Source organism: Anabrus simplex, chromosome 5, assembly GCF_040414725.1.
Source record: "Anabrus simplex isolate iqAnaSimp1 chromosome 5, ASM4041472v1, whole genome shotgun sequence".
Taxonomy (NCBI): Eukaryota; Metazoa; Arthropoda; class Insecta; order Orthoptera; family Tettigoniidae; genus Anabrus; species Anabrus simplex.
The window spans coordinates 358208730-358227217 of record NC_090269.1 but is presented as its reverse complement, the minus strand read 5'-3'; the positions used below and the strand labels follow the sequence as shown (position 1 = coordinate 358227217).

The 18488-nt window shown below is 37.4% G+C and overlaps 1 protein-coding gene across 1 annotated transcript in view; it reads right to left on the bottom strand.

Moving 5' to 3' along the window:
- Positions 1-264: 264 nt before the first annotated feature.
- LOC136874537 (sodium channel protein Nach) overlaps positions 265-18488 on the bottom strand; it is a 143607-nt gene continuing 125383 nt past the window's right edge. Inside the window, exons 9-10 of the mRNA XM_067148174.2 lie at positions 13214-13320; positions 265-618 (exon numbers count right to left, since the gene is read on the bottom strand). Of these exons, the coding sequence (XP_067004275.2) occupies positions 398-618; positions 13214-13320 (328 nt within the window). The 3' untranslated portion in view covers positions 265-397. The remainder of the gene's footprint in view (positions 619-13213; positions 13321-18488) is intronic.

Below are 18488 nucleotides of genomic sequence, written 5' to 3'. Positions count from 1 at the left end.
CGGAAAGAATATTATAGACCGGACTGACAAGTCCTCTCAGACAATTGTAAAGTATGATGATTGTAAGGCTGATGATATACAATGTTCTGAAAGGAAACCCCAAATAAAAAAGAGACCCAAATACCGAATTGGAACTATGAACATTCTATAATTAACTGGAAAGTTAGAAGAACTCCTAGACATGATGGATAGAAGAAAAATATCAATATTGGGATTAAGTGAGACCAAATGGAAAGGGATTGGTATTCAAGTATTCTTCATAAATCACTCATTGTTTATATAACAATAATATAACTGTGCATTTCCCAACTCCAGTCCTATTTTCAATCACTATCATCATGTCCATTTGAAAAGTGGTTCAAACGAGCACACTTCAGCTTATGAGCTTTCTACTGTCCTAGAATCGTGGTGCTTGAAACTCTTTCCAGTACAGTTCTCCCTTCTGTCCATTAGGAAAGTTACTGCGTTCACCAGTAGAAGATTCAGTCGTAGGCTGCTCTTCAGAATGTGATCCTCGTTGAGTTGCAAAAAATAGTCGGAATGTGAAAAAGTACACAAACTCCACTACACTGATAAGACTAAATCCCACAAACAGTCCACAGATGCCTCCAAAGTTACCTAAAAGAGACAACAAATCTTTGAGTTTGGTATAAGTTATTTTTGAATGAATGAAATAAATGAAATAAAATGTAATCTTATCTCATTTAACAGCTTCTATTTATTTTCCTTCCATTCATTCATTCATTCATTCATTCATTCATTCATTCATTCATTCATTCATATATTATGTATAACCACTTAATAGTTAACCTTCTAACATGAGTTATATTAAATTCTTACAATATTTATCACAATATATGTTACTCAATTTTCATTCATTGTTAACCCTACCTTACATGTCCTCTCAGCCCCATTTATCTCACAATGGCACCACAAGCTCCTTTGAGTGCTAGCTATATTCCTACCATTCCTCTTCATGCTAAATTTTTTAATTCAGACTTTTTAAATATCTTATTGAAACTATACAATTGATGCATACGTTTGTGCGGTTCTTATATTTTATTTTATTTTATTTTATTTTATTTTATTTTATTTTATTTTATTTTACTGTCACTGTCATGCACTGTAACTCACAATCACAATCACTCAGTGATATATTCACCTCCACTCTCTATGACCTTCTGCCAACATTCAGGTAGCAGTTGAATGCCTCGCCTGTAGAACTGTTTTGGTTTTGACTGGAAGAAATCTGTTAGCCATTGCTCAAGAGAAGCTTTGTCAGGAAACACTTGCCCCTAAATGTGGTTAGAAAGAGAGCAGAAAAGATGGAAATCTGAGGGGACAAGGTGAGGGAATATGGAGGATGAGGAAGAGGTTCCCAGCCAAGTTCAGGAATCACACCTTTGGTCAATTGCACTGTATGCGGATGAGAGTTATCATGGAGCAATAAGACTGGCTGTTGTCTTTGTCTTTTGTTGTCAATAGCAATGGCAAGCCATCTTAGCTTGCCACTATATGTTTTTCGGAAGAAGATCATAGTGAAGAATGCCATCTTTGTTCCACCAAACACACAACCTGATATTCAGTGGTTGGGCACTATCCTTGGCACGGGGAGTTGCTTTCTTTGATCGGCTGAGCCACTCTTTCCTTTTCTTCATGTTGACATACAGGCACCATTCCTCATCACCGGTGACAATGTTTGAAAGGAATGTTTCGTGTCTATCACAAGCTAACCGATGACGGGCAAGCAATGATGAACAGATGTTTTTTGTTGATTGTTGTTACTGTCACTTAGCACATGTGGTACCTATACACCCAATTTCTGTACCTTACCCATCAAATGCAAATGGCGTACAATAGTTGACCGATCACATTCAAAAACTTCCGCCATTTCCCGCGTTGTTTGACGAGGATTCTCATGAAGGAACTCATTCAAGCGATTTTTGTCAAAATCTGAAGGTCTCCCAGAACGTGGATCATCAGACAAGTCAAACCGTCCTGCTTGTAAGTGGAAAAACCATTCTTGTGCTGTTCTTTCAGCAATTGCTTCATTCCTGTACACTTCACAAATTGTTCTCGCAGCTCATGCTGCACTGGATCCTCGGTTAAACTCAAAGAATAAAATGTGTTGGAAATGCTCATTCTTAATTTGTGATTCCATATCCATTTGTCTGAAATATACACAAATAATATGTTCACAATCAAGGAAACTTGTGTTTCACAACACACAAACTCCAAACTCAGTTAAAACAATTGAATAACGATAAGCAATCCCTTGCTGTTGATAAACTTAACCATGCTAGGTTAAAATGATTGTTTGATCCATAATGACTAGTTTGAATGTAGTTCAAAAATATTTAAAATATATTTGAATCAGCCTTGTACAAGCAATCCCTTCACGCTGCATTGTTGCCAACCCAAAAGAATACCGCACAAACTTATGCATCAACCCAAACACCATGTAAAATTCTTAACAGGCGATTCAACGCTCAACTAGGCAGAGAAAGAAACCACCGTGACATCATCTGAAAATGGCCAAAACATAAGAAAACAAATAAAAATGGAGAGAGACTAGTTGACCTTGTAGAAACCATAATTTAATCTCAAAATCTACATGTTTTAAGAGGAAGCCTCAAAAACTCAAAACATGGAAACACCCTGACTACACTAAAGGAGAATGGCAACTGGATCACATCTGTATGGACAAAACAGTGTAGAAAAGACATCAGGCATGGCTATTACATCATTCCCAAAAAACAGAAATATCCTATCAAAATCTAGTAAAACAGAGAAAAGAAACTACCCAAGTCTTAAGAAAAATAAAAAGACATCATCATAAGGACACACTGCAGTTAACTGAAGAACAATTCAATAAAACTCAATCAAGGGACTACTACAAAACCTTCAGAAAACAGCTCCAAAAATATGAACACCCAACCCTACTGATGAAGGATGAAAATGGTAAGCTGGCCCATAACAATAAAGACAATGCAGAAATTCTGGCTAAATATTTCAACAAGCTTTTAAATTGTGAGGAACCTACAGAACTCCTTCATATGGACACCAACACCCTGATAAAAACACCACCAGAGAACATCAATCCCCCCCAGCAGTAAAGGAAGTCCACCAAGCTCTGAATAAATTAAAAAACTACAAAGCGCCAGGAGAAGATCAGACCTTTGCGGAAATCTGGAAATATGCAGGAACATCAGCAAAAGTTGCCCTTCATCAACAACTTGTCTCTATCTGGATTAAAGAAGAACTACCACAACACTGGACAACAGCCCTCATTCACCCACTTCACAAAAAAAGGGGACAAAACCGACCCTAATAACTACAGGGGAATCTCGCTCCTAGACATAACATACAAAATATTTTCAATAATCATCCTTTATAGGATAAGTTTACAACTTGAGAACTAGGAGAATATCAAGGAGGTTTCAGACCCTGGAGGAGCTGTCCTGATCAGATCATGAGTCTTAAGTTGATAATGGACTATAACAGGAGAAGAAACAGAGACATGTTGATAACATTTGTAGATTTCAAGAAAGCTTATGATTGCATCCGTAGAGAACCTCTGTTTAAAATTTTAAGGCACCTTGGACTACACCCCAAATTAAAAAACATGATAAAATTGACTCTCACCAACACCAAATCAAAAGTGAAGTTTAGGGGTGAAACATCAGAGACATTTGAAATTAAAACTGGACTACAGCAGGGAGATGGGCTCTCACCATTATTATTTAATTGTGCTCTAGAAATGGTAATGAGGGAATGGTTTAGGAAATGTCCCCCCTCCCCTCCAAAATAAAGATTGGGCAAAAAATCAAAACAAATTGCCTGGGTTTTGCTGACGATTTAGCATTACTAGCAGTGGACATAAAAGAAGCCAAAACCCAGATATCAGAACTTCAAAACATTGCAAATAAAATTGGCCTCAACATATGATTTGAAAACACAGAAATTATGCCCCAAAAACCAACACAACTAAAAGAAGTTACCATAATGGTAATAAAATCAAAATAGTAACTCAATTTAAATATCTTGGAGAAGTAATAACACATAACCTAAAAGAAAAAATCTCAATCCAAACAAGAACAAATAGATTAGCTAAAGCACAAAAATTAACATGGGATATCTACAAAAAGAAATGTCTATCAATAAATACAAATATAAAACATTACAACACAGTTATAAAACCAGAAGCTACATATGCAGCAGAAACACTTTTTTTACCTGAATAAACAATTAAAAACGGACAGACTTCAGAAAATTGAAAGGAGGATTGGAAGAACCTGCACCAAAAAGATGGCCAGTGGCGGTTAATACCTAACAAAGTCATGTACAAAGAGCTAGAACCCATTACAGATATACTATGCATAAGAGGAGACTGGGATTCTTTGGACATATCATGAGGATGCAGGATTCGAGACTTCTGAAACAACTAGTACAACACAATCTAGTCTCAAAAAATACCACAACAGGATGTAAATGGATCAGAGAAGTAAGAGAGGATCTGAAGGAAATAGGCTTTACAACAGAAGACACCACAAATAAGATAAAATTAAATATAAAACTCAAGAATACAAACCTCCGCTTTACCCTTACACAAAACAAACCGACAACACGCATATTTTCAACTGAGGAAAGGGAACAAAGATCAGAGCGTCTGAAGAAGTACTGGGAGAACCGCAAAGCCCAAACAATCCCTTCAAAGAGACCTAAATGATGGACTGACTAAAGTGATCCTATGTGGTCATAAAAGAAGAAGAAGAAGAGTCAGCAACATAACTATATTGATGGTTATGAATTTCATGTTTTTGGTCCGTATTGAACTGAGAATAATATATAAGTAATAATAATAATAATAATAATAACGTAAACGTTTCCACCTTTTCAATACTACAACTATATGTCTGGAAATACCATAACAAAATACTGCTGAAATTAATTTAATTCTACTACAGTATACTCTGCCTGTTATTTTTACTATTTCCATAATATGTACTTCCCTATTACCTTTACCACTTATTATTTTCAATACATGCATAATGTGTGATGGTTTGCTTCTCACTCTATCAAAAACATAAAGCCTTATTTGCAATTCTAGGATCAAACACTTATACGAGGCAGAATCAAATGAAACCTGCCCAGGCTCCTATGCATGCTCTGCTGTGTGCATTAGTGAACTATCAAAGAGAGGGAAAAGAGGTAACTATACACCATAATTTCCCAGTAGGAGTTCAATTACTATATGCCGTTTAGCTGTGTAGGCTGTGAGCAAATGTGGTGGTGGTGGTTCCGAAATCAGGATTAGTATTATTCAATTTTTGATAGTAGAAGGTTGACAGATAAGTGATATTAATCATTGGTGCACATGGTGCAAGAAGGATCATGCAAAAGACATTTCTCAAGGATATCAAACAAAGCCGCCAACATTTACCTCTGACTCAAACTAAGTTCTTTATTTCATAAAGGAAGTGCTTTTGGGTAAGTATAAATAGCAATATTCTGAACACACCATTCTGAAATTTTGGTTATAACAATGTTGTATCATTTTGTTAAACTCCAATAAGTTGAGGTACTGCAAAGGCAGTCTCTAAAGGTAAAGCTTATTGCAATGCTTTTCTGAATATATCACTCAATTCTCCCTTATCTTCTCACTATATCAACAACATAAAGCCTTATTTGCAATTCTAGGATCAAACACTTATATGAGGCAGAATCAAACAGAACCTGCCCAGGCTCCAAGAGAATAGTTTGGGAAGGCTTACTTAATCCTTTATTACTCCTGCCATAATATATCAATCACTCCCTCCCCTGGCAATTCTCGTAAAGTTTTAGAAATGAAAAGTCATATCCTTTGGTTCATATTCCACATAAAACTGCTGATCCCTAGGGTGAAGATCAGAGGATTAACAGTCACATAGTCGGCCTGAGTAGCTTAGATGGTGGACCACTTGCCTTCTAAGTCCAACTTAGCAGGTTCGATCCTGGCTCATCCGGTGATATTTGAACGTGCTCAAATACATCAGCCTCGTGTCTGTACATTTACTGGCACATAAAAGAACTCCTGCAGGACAATATTCTGGCACCTTGGCATCTCCGAAAACCAAAACAGTAGTTAGGGGGATGTAAAAATAATAACATTAAACAAAAACGTAAAGTAGCTAGCTAGCTTTGGCCTTTCTCTCTGTTTATGCATTTTTAATGTATCATTTAATTACAACCTGATTTATATTGCCATTATAACGAAGTGTACCATACAAAAAAGTCTTCATTAAAGTACATGATTCAGATTACAGAGGAAATATTTACAGTGTGATTTAGAGTGAAATATAATGGGAAGTTAGGGATGAAATGGCTTCATAAAGTAGGGTACTACTTTCAGCAGTTAGTGTCAAATAATAATATAAGCCAAACCTTGTAGAAGCTACGATCTTTAGGCATAGATAAACTCATAGAGGAGCACATCTCCAACATATTTCTAGATAAGTTAAATACCGGTAATTACTTTTCTCAATCCAGCATAGGATCTGTTTCATTATCTGTTAACCCTATAAGCTACACATGCTGTACGAAGCGCTACCAGTTCTCTTTCTGCACCATCAGCATAAATGATATTAAACGTGCTATACTCAAGCACTTCCAATGTGATAGGTAAAGATGGCATCTCTATAAATTTAATTGAAATTGGGCCTCTACTGTCAATACTTGCATATTCAACTTGGTACTGCCTGACCAGTGGAGTATTCCCTGACGTTTGGAAAGACGCACTAATACGTCCAATCCCAAAAAACACTATCTTGGACTCTCCAACAGATTACCACCCAGAGTACATTCCCCTACCCCTCACAAAACACTCAAACGTGTAATTTATGTGCAAATCATTGAATACCTGTCGCAGATTTCCCTCCCTAACAATTTTCAGTCCGGCGTTAAGAAAGGACAGTACCATGCCAACATTACTGCAAGTTACAGACGATATCAGACATGCAATAGACCAAAGGTATGTGACTATAGCAACACTATTATACCTTAGCAATAAGTGATAAACCATCACCCTGCTGTAACCCAGTAGTTACTTCGAATGGGTCTGATAATTTGCCTCTGAACTTTACTTTTGATTTAGTCTCTGTAAGAGTTAATTTTATCACATTTACTAATTTAGGATGTGTCGTAAAAATTTTAATAAAGATTTCCTGGGAATACAATTATGGGCCTTCTTGAAGTCAATAAATGTTATCACCATATCTCTATTTCTTTTTTTGTTGTAATCCATTATCAGTTTGAGGCTCATAATTTGGTCAGGGCAACTCCTCCAAGGCCTGAAACCTGCTTGATAGTCTCCTAGTTCATTGTCAAGTTGTAATTTAATTCTATTGAGAATAATTCTAGAGAAAATTTTATAAGTAATGTCCCGGAGATAATAAGCTTCAACAATTCAGTATTGATGCCCGAGCTTCAAGTTTCATCACAATGCCACAAACACATTGACACAAGCAACATCGGACATTACTTTTGAAATACAGTACATTTTTCCGTGCAAAATATAACCAAAATATGACCTTTAATAACTAAAATGAGCAAAATATTATAAAAACAATAAAAAAGGTAAGATATCTTGTTTTCTACTATCTCCAAGATAAACAAATCTGTATTAACTTTGAAGTTGAACTGCTCAAATTTCCTTATATAGTAGTAGTACCCTTTCGCACATCATCTAGAATGCAAAAAAGCTAATTGTATATAAGTTGTGTAGGAGACAACCAGTTGTGTTGCAAGTGTAAAGTTAAATCTGCTATGGCAATGGCGTAAACCATACAACCAGTGTCTCCACGCCGAGTGTTGGACAGCGGTAAATAGCCTGATCCACTAAAAGGACCAACGGCTACGGGTGGAGGAGTCCTTATAGAAGGAAAATGGGCCCTCAGTGAAGGAAATGCCACTGAAACCCCATATCAACTGTAGCATCTGTACTCCAGATGAGCGGCTACACAAGGCGTCTGTTCTCCATGTTAGGAGCGGCCTACAAGTTTTGGCTGGCAGTAGCTCTAAAATGCCTTTGGAAGTGGCAAATCCATCGTAATAAAAGCCTATATGATAATAAGTGTACTGGCACCTCGGAAAATGCTACGGCGTTCCCCACAAACGACATGCGGGTGTTCTCCACAAGCGATGTGCAATTCTTGTGATGCTGGGAGAAATGTGAGAAATGGGTGACCAGCAACCAAATACATCACGATAGCGACCATCAATGTAGTGACATTAACAGGGAAAGTGGAAGAAATTGTAGATTTTATGGTTGACAAAGATATAGCATTTCTGGGAATCAGCGAGACCAAATGGAAAGGAAAAGGTGAGAGGAAACTGAAGAAAGGTTACACCTTATACTATAGTGGGGGAAGAGAAGCCAAAAATGGTGTAGGTCTCATAATTAGAAAAGACCTAAAGAAATACCTAGAATTGGTACAAAATATAAATGACAGGTTGATTGAAGTCGGATTGAGACTTGAAACTGGTGTTACAGACATAATTCACATGCTCCACAAACAGGAAATACAGTTATGGATCTAGAGGAATACCCTGAATATCTGGAAGGCCATTTCCAGGACAAACAATTCGTGATCATAGGAGACATGAATGCCCAAGTAGGTCAGGAAAGAAAAGGAGATGAAGAGATTATAGGACCATTTGCTTATGGGAAGAGAAACAAGGCTGGAGATATTTTGGTTGACTTTTGTAGGAAAAATGAGCTGATCAATGATAACACATGGTTTAAAAAAAAAAAAAAAAAAAAGGAAAGTCAGAAGATATAGCTGCGATAAGAAAATAAATACTCTGATAGATTACATTTTGGTCGAGAAAGGTAACAGGAAAATGTTGGTAGATGTAACAGCCCTCCCAAGTGAATCATTTTGAAGGAGATCACAGAGTTCTGATAGCAAAATTGAAGATGGGAAAGATACAAAAGATGACTGAGATTAGGCAGAGAAAGCTAAAGGTGTGGAAATTGCAGGAGAAGGAAATAAATGAAGAATTCCAGACACACATTAAAACAAGTACAGTATACCTAAGAAAGACATCGGAAGGGTCGAAGGAGAATGGGCGTACTTTAAAACAGTCAAGGCGGAGTCTGCAGAAAAGACCTGTGGAAGAGTATCAGGAAGGAAGAAAGATCAAGAAATGCCCCGATGGAATAACAGGGTAAAAGATATAGTTGAACGGAAGAAACAAACTTTGAAAAAATGGCTCAGAAACAGAACAACAGAATGCAAAACAGAATACAGGCAGTGCAAGAAAGAATGCTCCAAGGTGGTTCAAGAAGAGAAAAAAGAAATGCTGGCAAAAATTCACTGAATTTCTGCAAGAAGATGCAACTGGAAGCAAAAAAATCTTATTCCAGTGGGTAAAAAAAGAAGAAAAACCCAGGTAAAGGTGCTAACTTCATCAAAAATGACCAGGAGGAAGTGATGACACAGAAGCAGGATATACTGCAGAGGTGGGAAAAATACTTTGAACAGCTTTATAACATGCAAAATACCTCAGTATATGTAGAAATTAAAGAATCAGATTTATTGCAGATAGAAGATAAGGAAAATGAGGTGTCCATGGCAGAGATTGAGTGGGCCACTAAAAGGATGAAATGAGGCAAGACAGCTGGAATTGACTAGGTCACTACAGAAACAATAATAGCAACAGGAGCAACTGGTCTACAGTGGTTGTATAGACTCTTCAGAGTGATATGGAGAGAAAAGGCTGTTCCAATAGTGTGGACAAAAGGGGTCATTATACCAATTTTCAAGAAAGGAGACAGGAAGAAATGTGAAAACTGCAGAGGAGTGACACTGATCCCTTATATAGCTAAGATCCTTGAAGGGGCCAATGACCTAGATGTTAGGCCCCTTTAAACAAGAAGCATCATCATCATCAAGATCCTTGAAGTAATCTTGGACCGGGCGAGTTGGTCGTGCGGTTAGAGGCATGCGGCTGCAAGCTTGCATCCGGGAAATAGTGGGTTTGAATCCCACTGTCGGCAGCCCTGAAGATGGTTTTCCGTGGTTTCCCATTTTCACACCAGGCAAATGCTGGGGCTGTACCTTAATTAAGGCCACAGCCGTTTCCTTCCAACTCCTAGACCTTTCCTATCCTATCGTCGCCATAAGACCTATCTGTGTTGGTGCGATGTAAAACCACTAGCAAAAAAAAAAAAAAAAAAAAAAAGAATCTTGGATAAACAAATAAGAGACAGAGTAGTGGGAAAATTGGCAGAACACCAATATGGATTCAGAAGAGGCAGGTCCATATTTGACCCAATATTTACATTGCGTCAAATGATGGAAAGGTATTGGGAATATGGAAAGGACATGGTAGTAATGTTTTTGGATATTGAAAAGGCATATGACAGTGTCCCAAGGAATTTCGTATGGAAAATATTGACAGAGGCACAGACTGGGAATGAAACAATGCAGATGGTAATAGCATTGTATCAAAACTGCAAAAGCTGTGTTAGAATTAAAGTGGGTCAAACTGAATGCTTCAGAGTTGAGACAGGCTTAAGACAGGGAAGTGTATTGTCTCCCTTACTCTTCATTATCATCATGGATAGAATTCTATATAATGTCAAGGAGAAGATGATGGGCGAGCAAGTAAAGTCTATAATTTAATTTCGTGCGGCTATTTCTAGCTGAGTGCAGCCCTTGTGAGGCAGACCCTCCGATGAGGGTGGGCGGCATCTGCCATGTATAGGTAACTGCGTGTTATTGTGGTGGAGGATAGTGTAATGTGTGGTGTGTGAGTTGCAGGGATGTTGGAGACAGCACAAACACACAGCCCCCGGCCCATTGGAATTAACCAATGAAGGTTAAAATTCCTGAATCAGCCGGGAATTGAACCTAGGACCCTCTGAACCGAAGGCCAGTATGCTGACCATTCAGCCAACGAGTCGGACAGTAAAGTCTATGCTCTTTGCTAATGACATTGTAGTTTGGGAGGATAATGAAGAGGAAGTACAGACACAAGTTGATTTATGGAATGAGGGGATAAGGAATTTTGGAATGAAGATTAGTGCTGTGAAAAGTAAGACTTTGATCATGACGAGAGGTAACAGAAAATCCAGGGGAGTGATAAAAATAGGAAATGAACCTCTTGAAGTAGTGAAAATTCTTCAATATTTGGGCAGCATGATGTCACAAGATGGAAATTTGGATGGAGAAATTGATTTAAGAATACAGCAGTCTGCAAGCTTTTACCAGTGTGTGAGACATTGTATGGAACAAAGAGGTGAAATGAAATGGCGTATGGCTTTTTTTTTTTTTTTTGCTAGTGGCTTTACGTCGCACCAACACAGATAGGTCTTATGGCGATGATGGGATAGGAAAGGCCTAGGAGTTGGAAGGAAGCGGCCATGGCCTTAATTAAGGCACAGCCCCAGCATTTGCCTGGTGTGAAAATGGGAAACCACGGAAAACCATCTTCAGGGCTGCCGACAGTGGGATTCGAACCCACTATCTCCCGGATGCAAGCTCACAGCCGCACGCCTCTAACCGCATGGCCAACTCGCCCGGTCGTATGGCTTTTAGTGGCGAGAGTGTCCGAGGACATGTTCGGCTCGCCAGGTGCATGACTTTTGATTTGACACCCATAGGTGATCTGCGCATCATGATGAGGATGAAATGATGATGAAGACAACACATACACCCAGCCCCTACGCCAGCAAAATTAATCAATGATGGTTTAAATTTCCGACCCTGCTAGGAATCAAACCCGGGACCTCTATGACCAAAGGCCAGCAAGCAAACCATTTAGCCATGGAGCCGGACAACTAAGAGGTGCCAATGAAGTGCAAGAAGGTTTTATACTCGACCTATTTTAAACCTATACTGACCTATGCTCCAGCAGCCTGGACGTTGACAAAGCAGAACCAAAGTAAGATACAAGCAGCTGAAATGAAGTTCTTGAGGAGCATACAGGGAAAGACAAGAAAAGATAGAATACGAAATGAGGAAATAAGGAGAAGTGTGGGAGTGTGTAAATTTCAAGAGATAGAATACCAAAGAGAACTTTCATGGATACAGAGACTGCAAAGAGGCCTAGGGGACAGAGAATGAGATGGAGGAGCTCTGTTGTGGGCTGTATTACAAATAGAGGAGTCGACAGCAATAAAGTACTGATGATGCTTGTTGTTAAAGGGGCCTAACATCTAGGTCATCAGCCCCAAAGCAATAAAGTACTAGGAGAGGAGTGGTGGAAAGATCGAGTAAGGTGGAGGGCTTTGGTACACTACCCTACCCAGAGAGAATCTGGAAAAAGGAATGGATGAAGAAGAAGAAGAAGAAGAAGAAGAAGACAATATAATGAAATTTCATTGATTAGTAATATGAGGATACAAGGGGATTCAAGAAAGTCAATTATCTCGTTTTCTCAACAATTAATGCTATGAATTATCACAATATTACCATAGTATAGAACAGGGGTTTCCAATTTGTAAGGGCTCGAGGGCCATACTGGAAACCTTAGTCATGTTCGCACTTGAATAATAGGCCAATTTTTGTAAAATTCTGCATATAGTAGGCCTACAGAAGTACCATTATGAAACAATAATATGCATAATTCAATTGAAATAAAAGTTTGATAATTTTAATTACTTAGGTAAAACATAATTATTTTTAGAATTGCATAAAAGAGTGAAATTTGGAGCCGGGCTGAGTGGCTCAGATGGTTGAGGCACTGGCCTTCTGAAGCCAGCTTGGCAGGTTCCATGTTAGATCATTCCGAAGGTGCTCAAATACGTCACCCTCATGTCGAATGATTTACTGGCAAGTAAAAGAACTCCTGTCCGGCACCTCGGCGTCCCCGAAAAACATCAAAAGTAGTTAGTGGGATGTAAAAACCAATCATTATTATCTGAAATTTGGATATTACATTTTTTAAATGAAAAATAATCCATTCAGATCAAGTGCATATTTAAAAAGAGGAAATAATATTAAAGAATGAACTAGTTCGGACATGGGTCTATAAAAAATATAAAAATTAATACTTTTTTGAACGACCTATAAAATATTATTTTGCAACTATTCTTCACATTATTTATTAAAATGTTCTCGCGGGCCGCATTATATGGCTTTGTGGGCCACCATTTGGAAACCCCTGGTATAGAATATACTATTTCTGTATTTCTACTTAAGGTCTCTTGTTAAGAAGTTATACTTACTTAACAACTCATACCAGTAATAAAGAATATCTTGTTTCAGTTTCACAGAATTGACACTTCCAAAGAACAAATGGAATACGCTGTGATTCCCAAACTGCAGGTCTTCTCTGCAACAAGGAGAATGCCTTAATTAATCATTCATAATTACTATATTATGAATTGAAATTTGTAAGTTAAACAGGATCATGCAAAAGAAAGCTAGTTTATGAGAGAATAGAGAGCTAATTAGTTCATCAATATGTGTCTCCTTGGTCATCAGCCCAGAGGCTGGCTGGGTTCTCGAATAGCCAAAATGAGGCATATTAGGCAAGATGAGGAGTGAGAGGTAGTTTGCCATTGCTTTTCTCACTGGACCAGAAAGTGCTATTGTAGCATGACTGACCCTATGAGCAACACTTTTCATTACACTCAGACGTACTAGTCGTGGTTCGAATGTCATTACTCGCCATCACTCAAACTCCAGCAGCTTCCATATTGTCACAGCCATGGATGAAACTGGGACTACAGTGAAAGCAACCCTTTGCTCTGGCCTGTGCTAAAATGTGGATGCAAAAGTACTGCATCCATCAAGAAATGGCAAGAGGTGGCTTTGATATTTCACTTTTAAAATAATTTACCACTCTGAAGCATTTTTAACTGTTGTGGGAAAACTCATCCTCAGTAACTAACTCCAGAGACAGGGAGATTTGATGTATTGTATCTGTTACCAATAGTGCAGTTAGAAAAGCATTTCTTGTGGGTGGCCAACAAATTAGGAACATTTAGACTTTTTAAGTGCCACTTATATCTACAGTCTGAAAGGCATAACAGTCGGTATTAAAGATGTATGTATTATCGGCACACTTTATCTTGGTGCATTTACACCCTAGTGCTGAATCGGTCTACCTCGGCAATCTTCGAGATTCGTACTGGCAACTTTTGAAACACAAACTATGAATCGCTTAAGCATCATTGTGGGACATCTGGCGTACACTTTACGTACTAGTACTGTTGTTGTTTACACAGGAAAGCCAAACTATAGAATTCATGCTAGGAACAAGATTCACATCGAGAAATGTTATATAATGTGTATGTGACACAGTTATTGGCTTAAGACAATAACAGTTTAGGAACTTCATATCGATCGAGCATATTCTCGATTCAATTCAGATTTCATTTTCATTTAGTTGGCAGCACTACCGGAACCGGGACAGCTCCCTCCTTACTCCTCACCCACCCTACACAAATGCACCAAGATAAAGTGTGCCGATAATATGCATACATGTATGTATGTATGTATGTTTGTATGTGTGCCATTTTCACTGTTAGCAGTGAATACTCTGGAGCAAAAATGGACGCTATGCTGCGAGAACATTAAAAATAACATGCTAATATAATCGTAGATGTCAAGAAGATTATACTTTTACCAGGTACAAGCAGAGAAATAAAATATAGAAGCCGGTGAAAAAGAAAGAAAGATGGAATATTGTTAAAAATTTATTATTAAAAAAAAATGCATTCGAGAAGGGTTCTACTTAAGGCGTTTGCTACAGCAGATTGACACAAAAAGAAGATTACAGTAAGAAAAGACGGTTTATAATTGAAGAATAAATATGAACATTCAGTGGAGAAATCGTGCGAGACGAGATTATCGCATTTCCGTAAATTGATAAAATTTAAACAGAACAGCTGGACAGGATCATTACGTAATGACTTACATCATGAGACACCAAAAGGACGAAGCACCCAGCATCATAGTTCATTCTCAAGAAAATATAGAAGAATAACAATGATTAAAAACAAGCTATAGGAAATTAAATCTCATTATAATTAAAGCTTTGATAACCATATTGGTAAACTGCAAAATTTTAATTCAGTACGATTACAAGAAGCATTAGTAGCAATACATTTCTAAATCATAGAAGGCTTTGTACTCTAAGATAACAAAACTGACCATCTTAATATATATTTCTGTTTCAACTGCGCAAGAAATGGCCTACATTATGCGCTAAGAAGACTAAGGCAAAGGCTGCCTGGAGATGGGGACTTGAAGCCGACAAATCTATTCCCTGATGACCGTGATGAACCAAATCCTTCCCAGATGTTCCTGGAGGCTGATGCAATGTCGCAATCGCATTGACAGCATGTCCTAAGCATTTAGACTACACAGCGACGAGGGAAAACAGGAAGAAAAGATAAGATCATTAAAGTATAGGTTTTGTAAGTAATTTAAATATCATGTTTTTAAGAAGTGCCATTTTCTATTCTTGTGAGATATATATAAATGTGTAGTGCTGTCGTGAATTATATTCAATGGAAGTGATGTTACGCGGAAAGGCGATCGATTTAATAACATAAGAGGTTATTAGGTAGTCATCTAACCAGAATGACAAGTTTTTTGAGTTAGGATATATTTAACCAGTGATAACCAACCCATGCATTCGTAATGCTGTCAATACTGAGTGAAGAGGTTAACTTATCTCACCTGTTGATGTGATATGACATTGTGGTTAATATTAGGATTATATTAGGACATTATACTGCAAAAATGGAGTTAATGCAAGGTCGTATACAGGTTATATCAAGGTCATAGGAAGACATATGAAGAAAATGAGAGGAATTTGAAGAAAATGGAGAACAGAATGGAATATATAAGTGGATGAATAGTAATTATGTAGTCATATGTGTCAAATTAAGATGGATTGTTATGGTTATTGTAATGAAGAGTGAAATACGAGATGTGAAATATGAAGTAGATGATATATGTGTGAAGAATGGTCGAGTATTAAGAAGAGTAATGATGGTGATGATTAACCATTTCGTCAAAATTGAAGAAATGGATTCTTTTTTTGACGATGTCAAGTTAGTTGACGCATTTTTAGATTGAGAATAGTTATGTTTGATTCCATGAGTATTCCATAAATAACACAAAGTACGATCTATATAGCGTGCATATGTTAATTGAATACCTGTAGATCATCAAAAACAAATCCACATAAGGAGGATAATGTGAACTTAGCCTATATTGTCCTGAATTTCTAACCACAAATATTTTTACTTAAATAAGAAGAGTTAGGAGGCTTGTTTGATCACATTAAATGGTATCACATTAAAGGTTATCTGTAAGTGAAGGATGCTGACATTGATTAGTGGAGTCTTCTTACAAGTCATACTACTGAATGTCCGGAAGAATAACATATAGATGTCAGATGTAACTGATAACACAATGACAGATCATGTATGATAAATACCTTGGCACTTAACTTAATTTTGGAAATTGATACCGGTATTTATTTTTGATGAATAACTTAAGTAATTAGCACTAATGGTAATTTGGGTTATTTTTAGAGCAAAATGATGATTTAATGAATTATCTTATCTTTTCTTCCTGAAGTGTGAATGTTAGGGATGTGAACTTTAAAATACTCAAGAATTTCACAAGCATGAGAAGATTGATTTACATGAATGAGAAGATCAGTGTTTTTCCTCTTATGATAGTTAACAAGCGATGATTGTGATAATGAAATATTAACAGCTAGTTACAGGCATAGCTAATTTAAATCCTGTGAATTGATTTGAAAATGTAATATATATAAATTAATTGGAAATTTAAGAAACAAGGTTCCACAAAGACAGAAGCAAGAATGTGAAACATGATTTTATATTTGGTTATTTATATCGAATAATGTGCATCAGAGACATTTTCTAGATCCCACTGAAAGCTTGTATATAACATGAATTTATCTTTTTCATTTAAGACTAAAGGCCTTTTTAAATGTATTATGAATAATAAGTAGATTCAAAGTCAGCTGATGATATAATTAGATTTTTTGAGTTTCTTTTGGGGATCATTGTAAGTATCTAGGTGTTAATATAAGGAAAAATCTTCATTGGGGTAATCACATAAATGGGATTGTAAATAAAGGGTACAGATCTCTGCACATGGTTATGAGGGTGTTTAGGGGTTGTAGTAAGGATGTAAAGGAGAGGGCATATAAGTCTCTGGTAAGACCCCAACTAGAATATGGGACCCTCACCAGGATTACCTGATTCAAGAACTGGAAAAAATCCAAAGAAAAGCAGCTCAATTTGTTCTGGGTGATTTCCGACAAAAGAGTAGCATTACAAAAATGTTGCAAAGGTTGGGCTGGGAAGAACTGAGAGAAAGAAGACGAGCTGCTTGACTAAGTGGTATGTTCCAAGCTGTCAACGAAGAGATGGTGTGGAATCACATTAGTAGACGAATAAGTTTGAGAGGCGTCTTTAAAAGTAGGAAATATCACAATATGAAGATAAAGTTGGAACTCGACAAACTGGGGCAAATATTCATTTATAGTAAGGGGAGTTAGGGATTGGAATAACTCACCAAGGGAGATGTTCAATAAATTTCCAATTTCTTTGAAATCATTTAAGAAAAGGCTAGGAAAACAACAGATAGGGAATCTGCCACCTGAGCGACTGCCCTAAATGCAGATCAGTATTGATTGATTGATTGATTGATTGATTGATTGATTGATTGATTGATTGATTGATTGATTGATTGATTGATTGATTGATTGATTGATGTACTTAGGTTAAGCATGTAGTTATAAGTGAACATAGGTTAAGAATCGTAGGAATTTTTGAGGAGATGAACCGGATCGTGAAATGGAGACATCTAGTGCTGGGCAAAACAGTTGCGCTCAGACAATGGTTGTTCGTGAAACTGTTGCGCGCAGACAACCGTTGTATAAAACGGTTGAAAAATAACGTACTTCTACCAAACAAATGTGGGAGTGCGTGGCAACGCCTCTCATCTTTCCTTGTACCGGTCAGTCAGTGATGTGTATCATTCTATCCAATATAAACACAAATTATATGAATGAATTGAATTCATTTACAAATTTCAGTCATATAGCATAACCATTGGATATATTAAGATTACAACGCGAACAAGAATGTAGTTTTCCAACCACCGTAAGTCAAGAAAAAGTTGTCTTACAAAATTGATAACAGCTTTTTTCCTTGGGAACATCAAATTCTTAACTTTTTTTTTTTTTCTATTTGCTTTACGTTGCTCAGACACAGAGAGGTCTTATGGCGATGATGGGATAGGAAAGGCTTAGGAATGGGAAGGAAGCGGCCGTGGCCTTAATTAAGGTACAGCCCCAGCATTTGCCTGGTGTGAAAATGGGAAACCACGGAAAACCATCTTCAGGGCTGCCAACAGTGGTGTTTGAACCCACTATCTCCCGATTACTGGATACTGGCCGCACTTAAGCGACTGCAGCTATTGAGCTCGGTAAATTCTTAAATT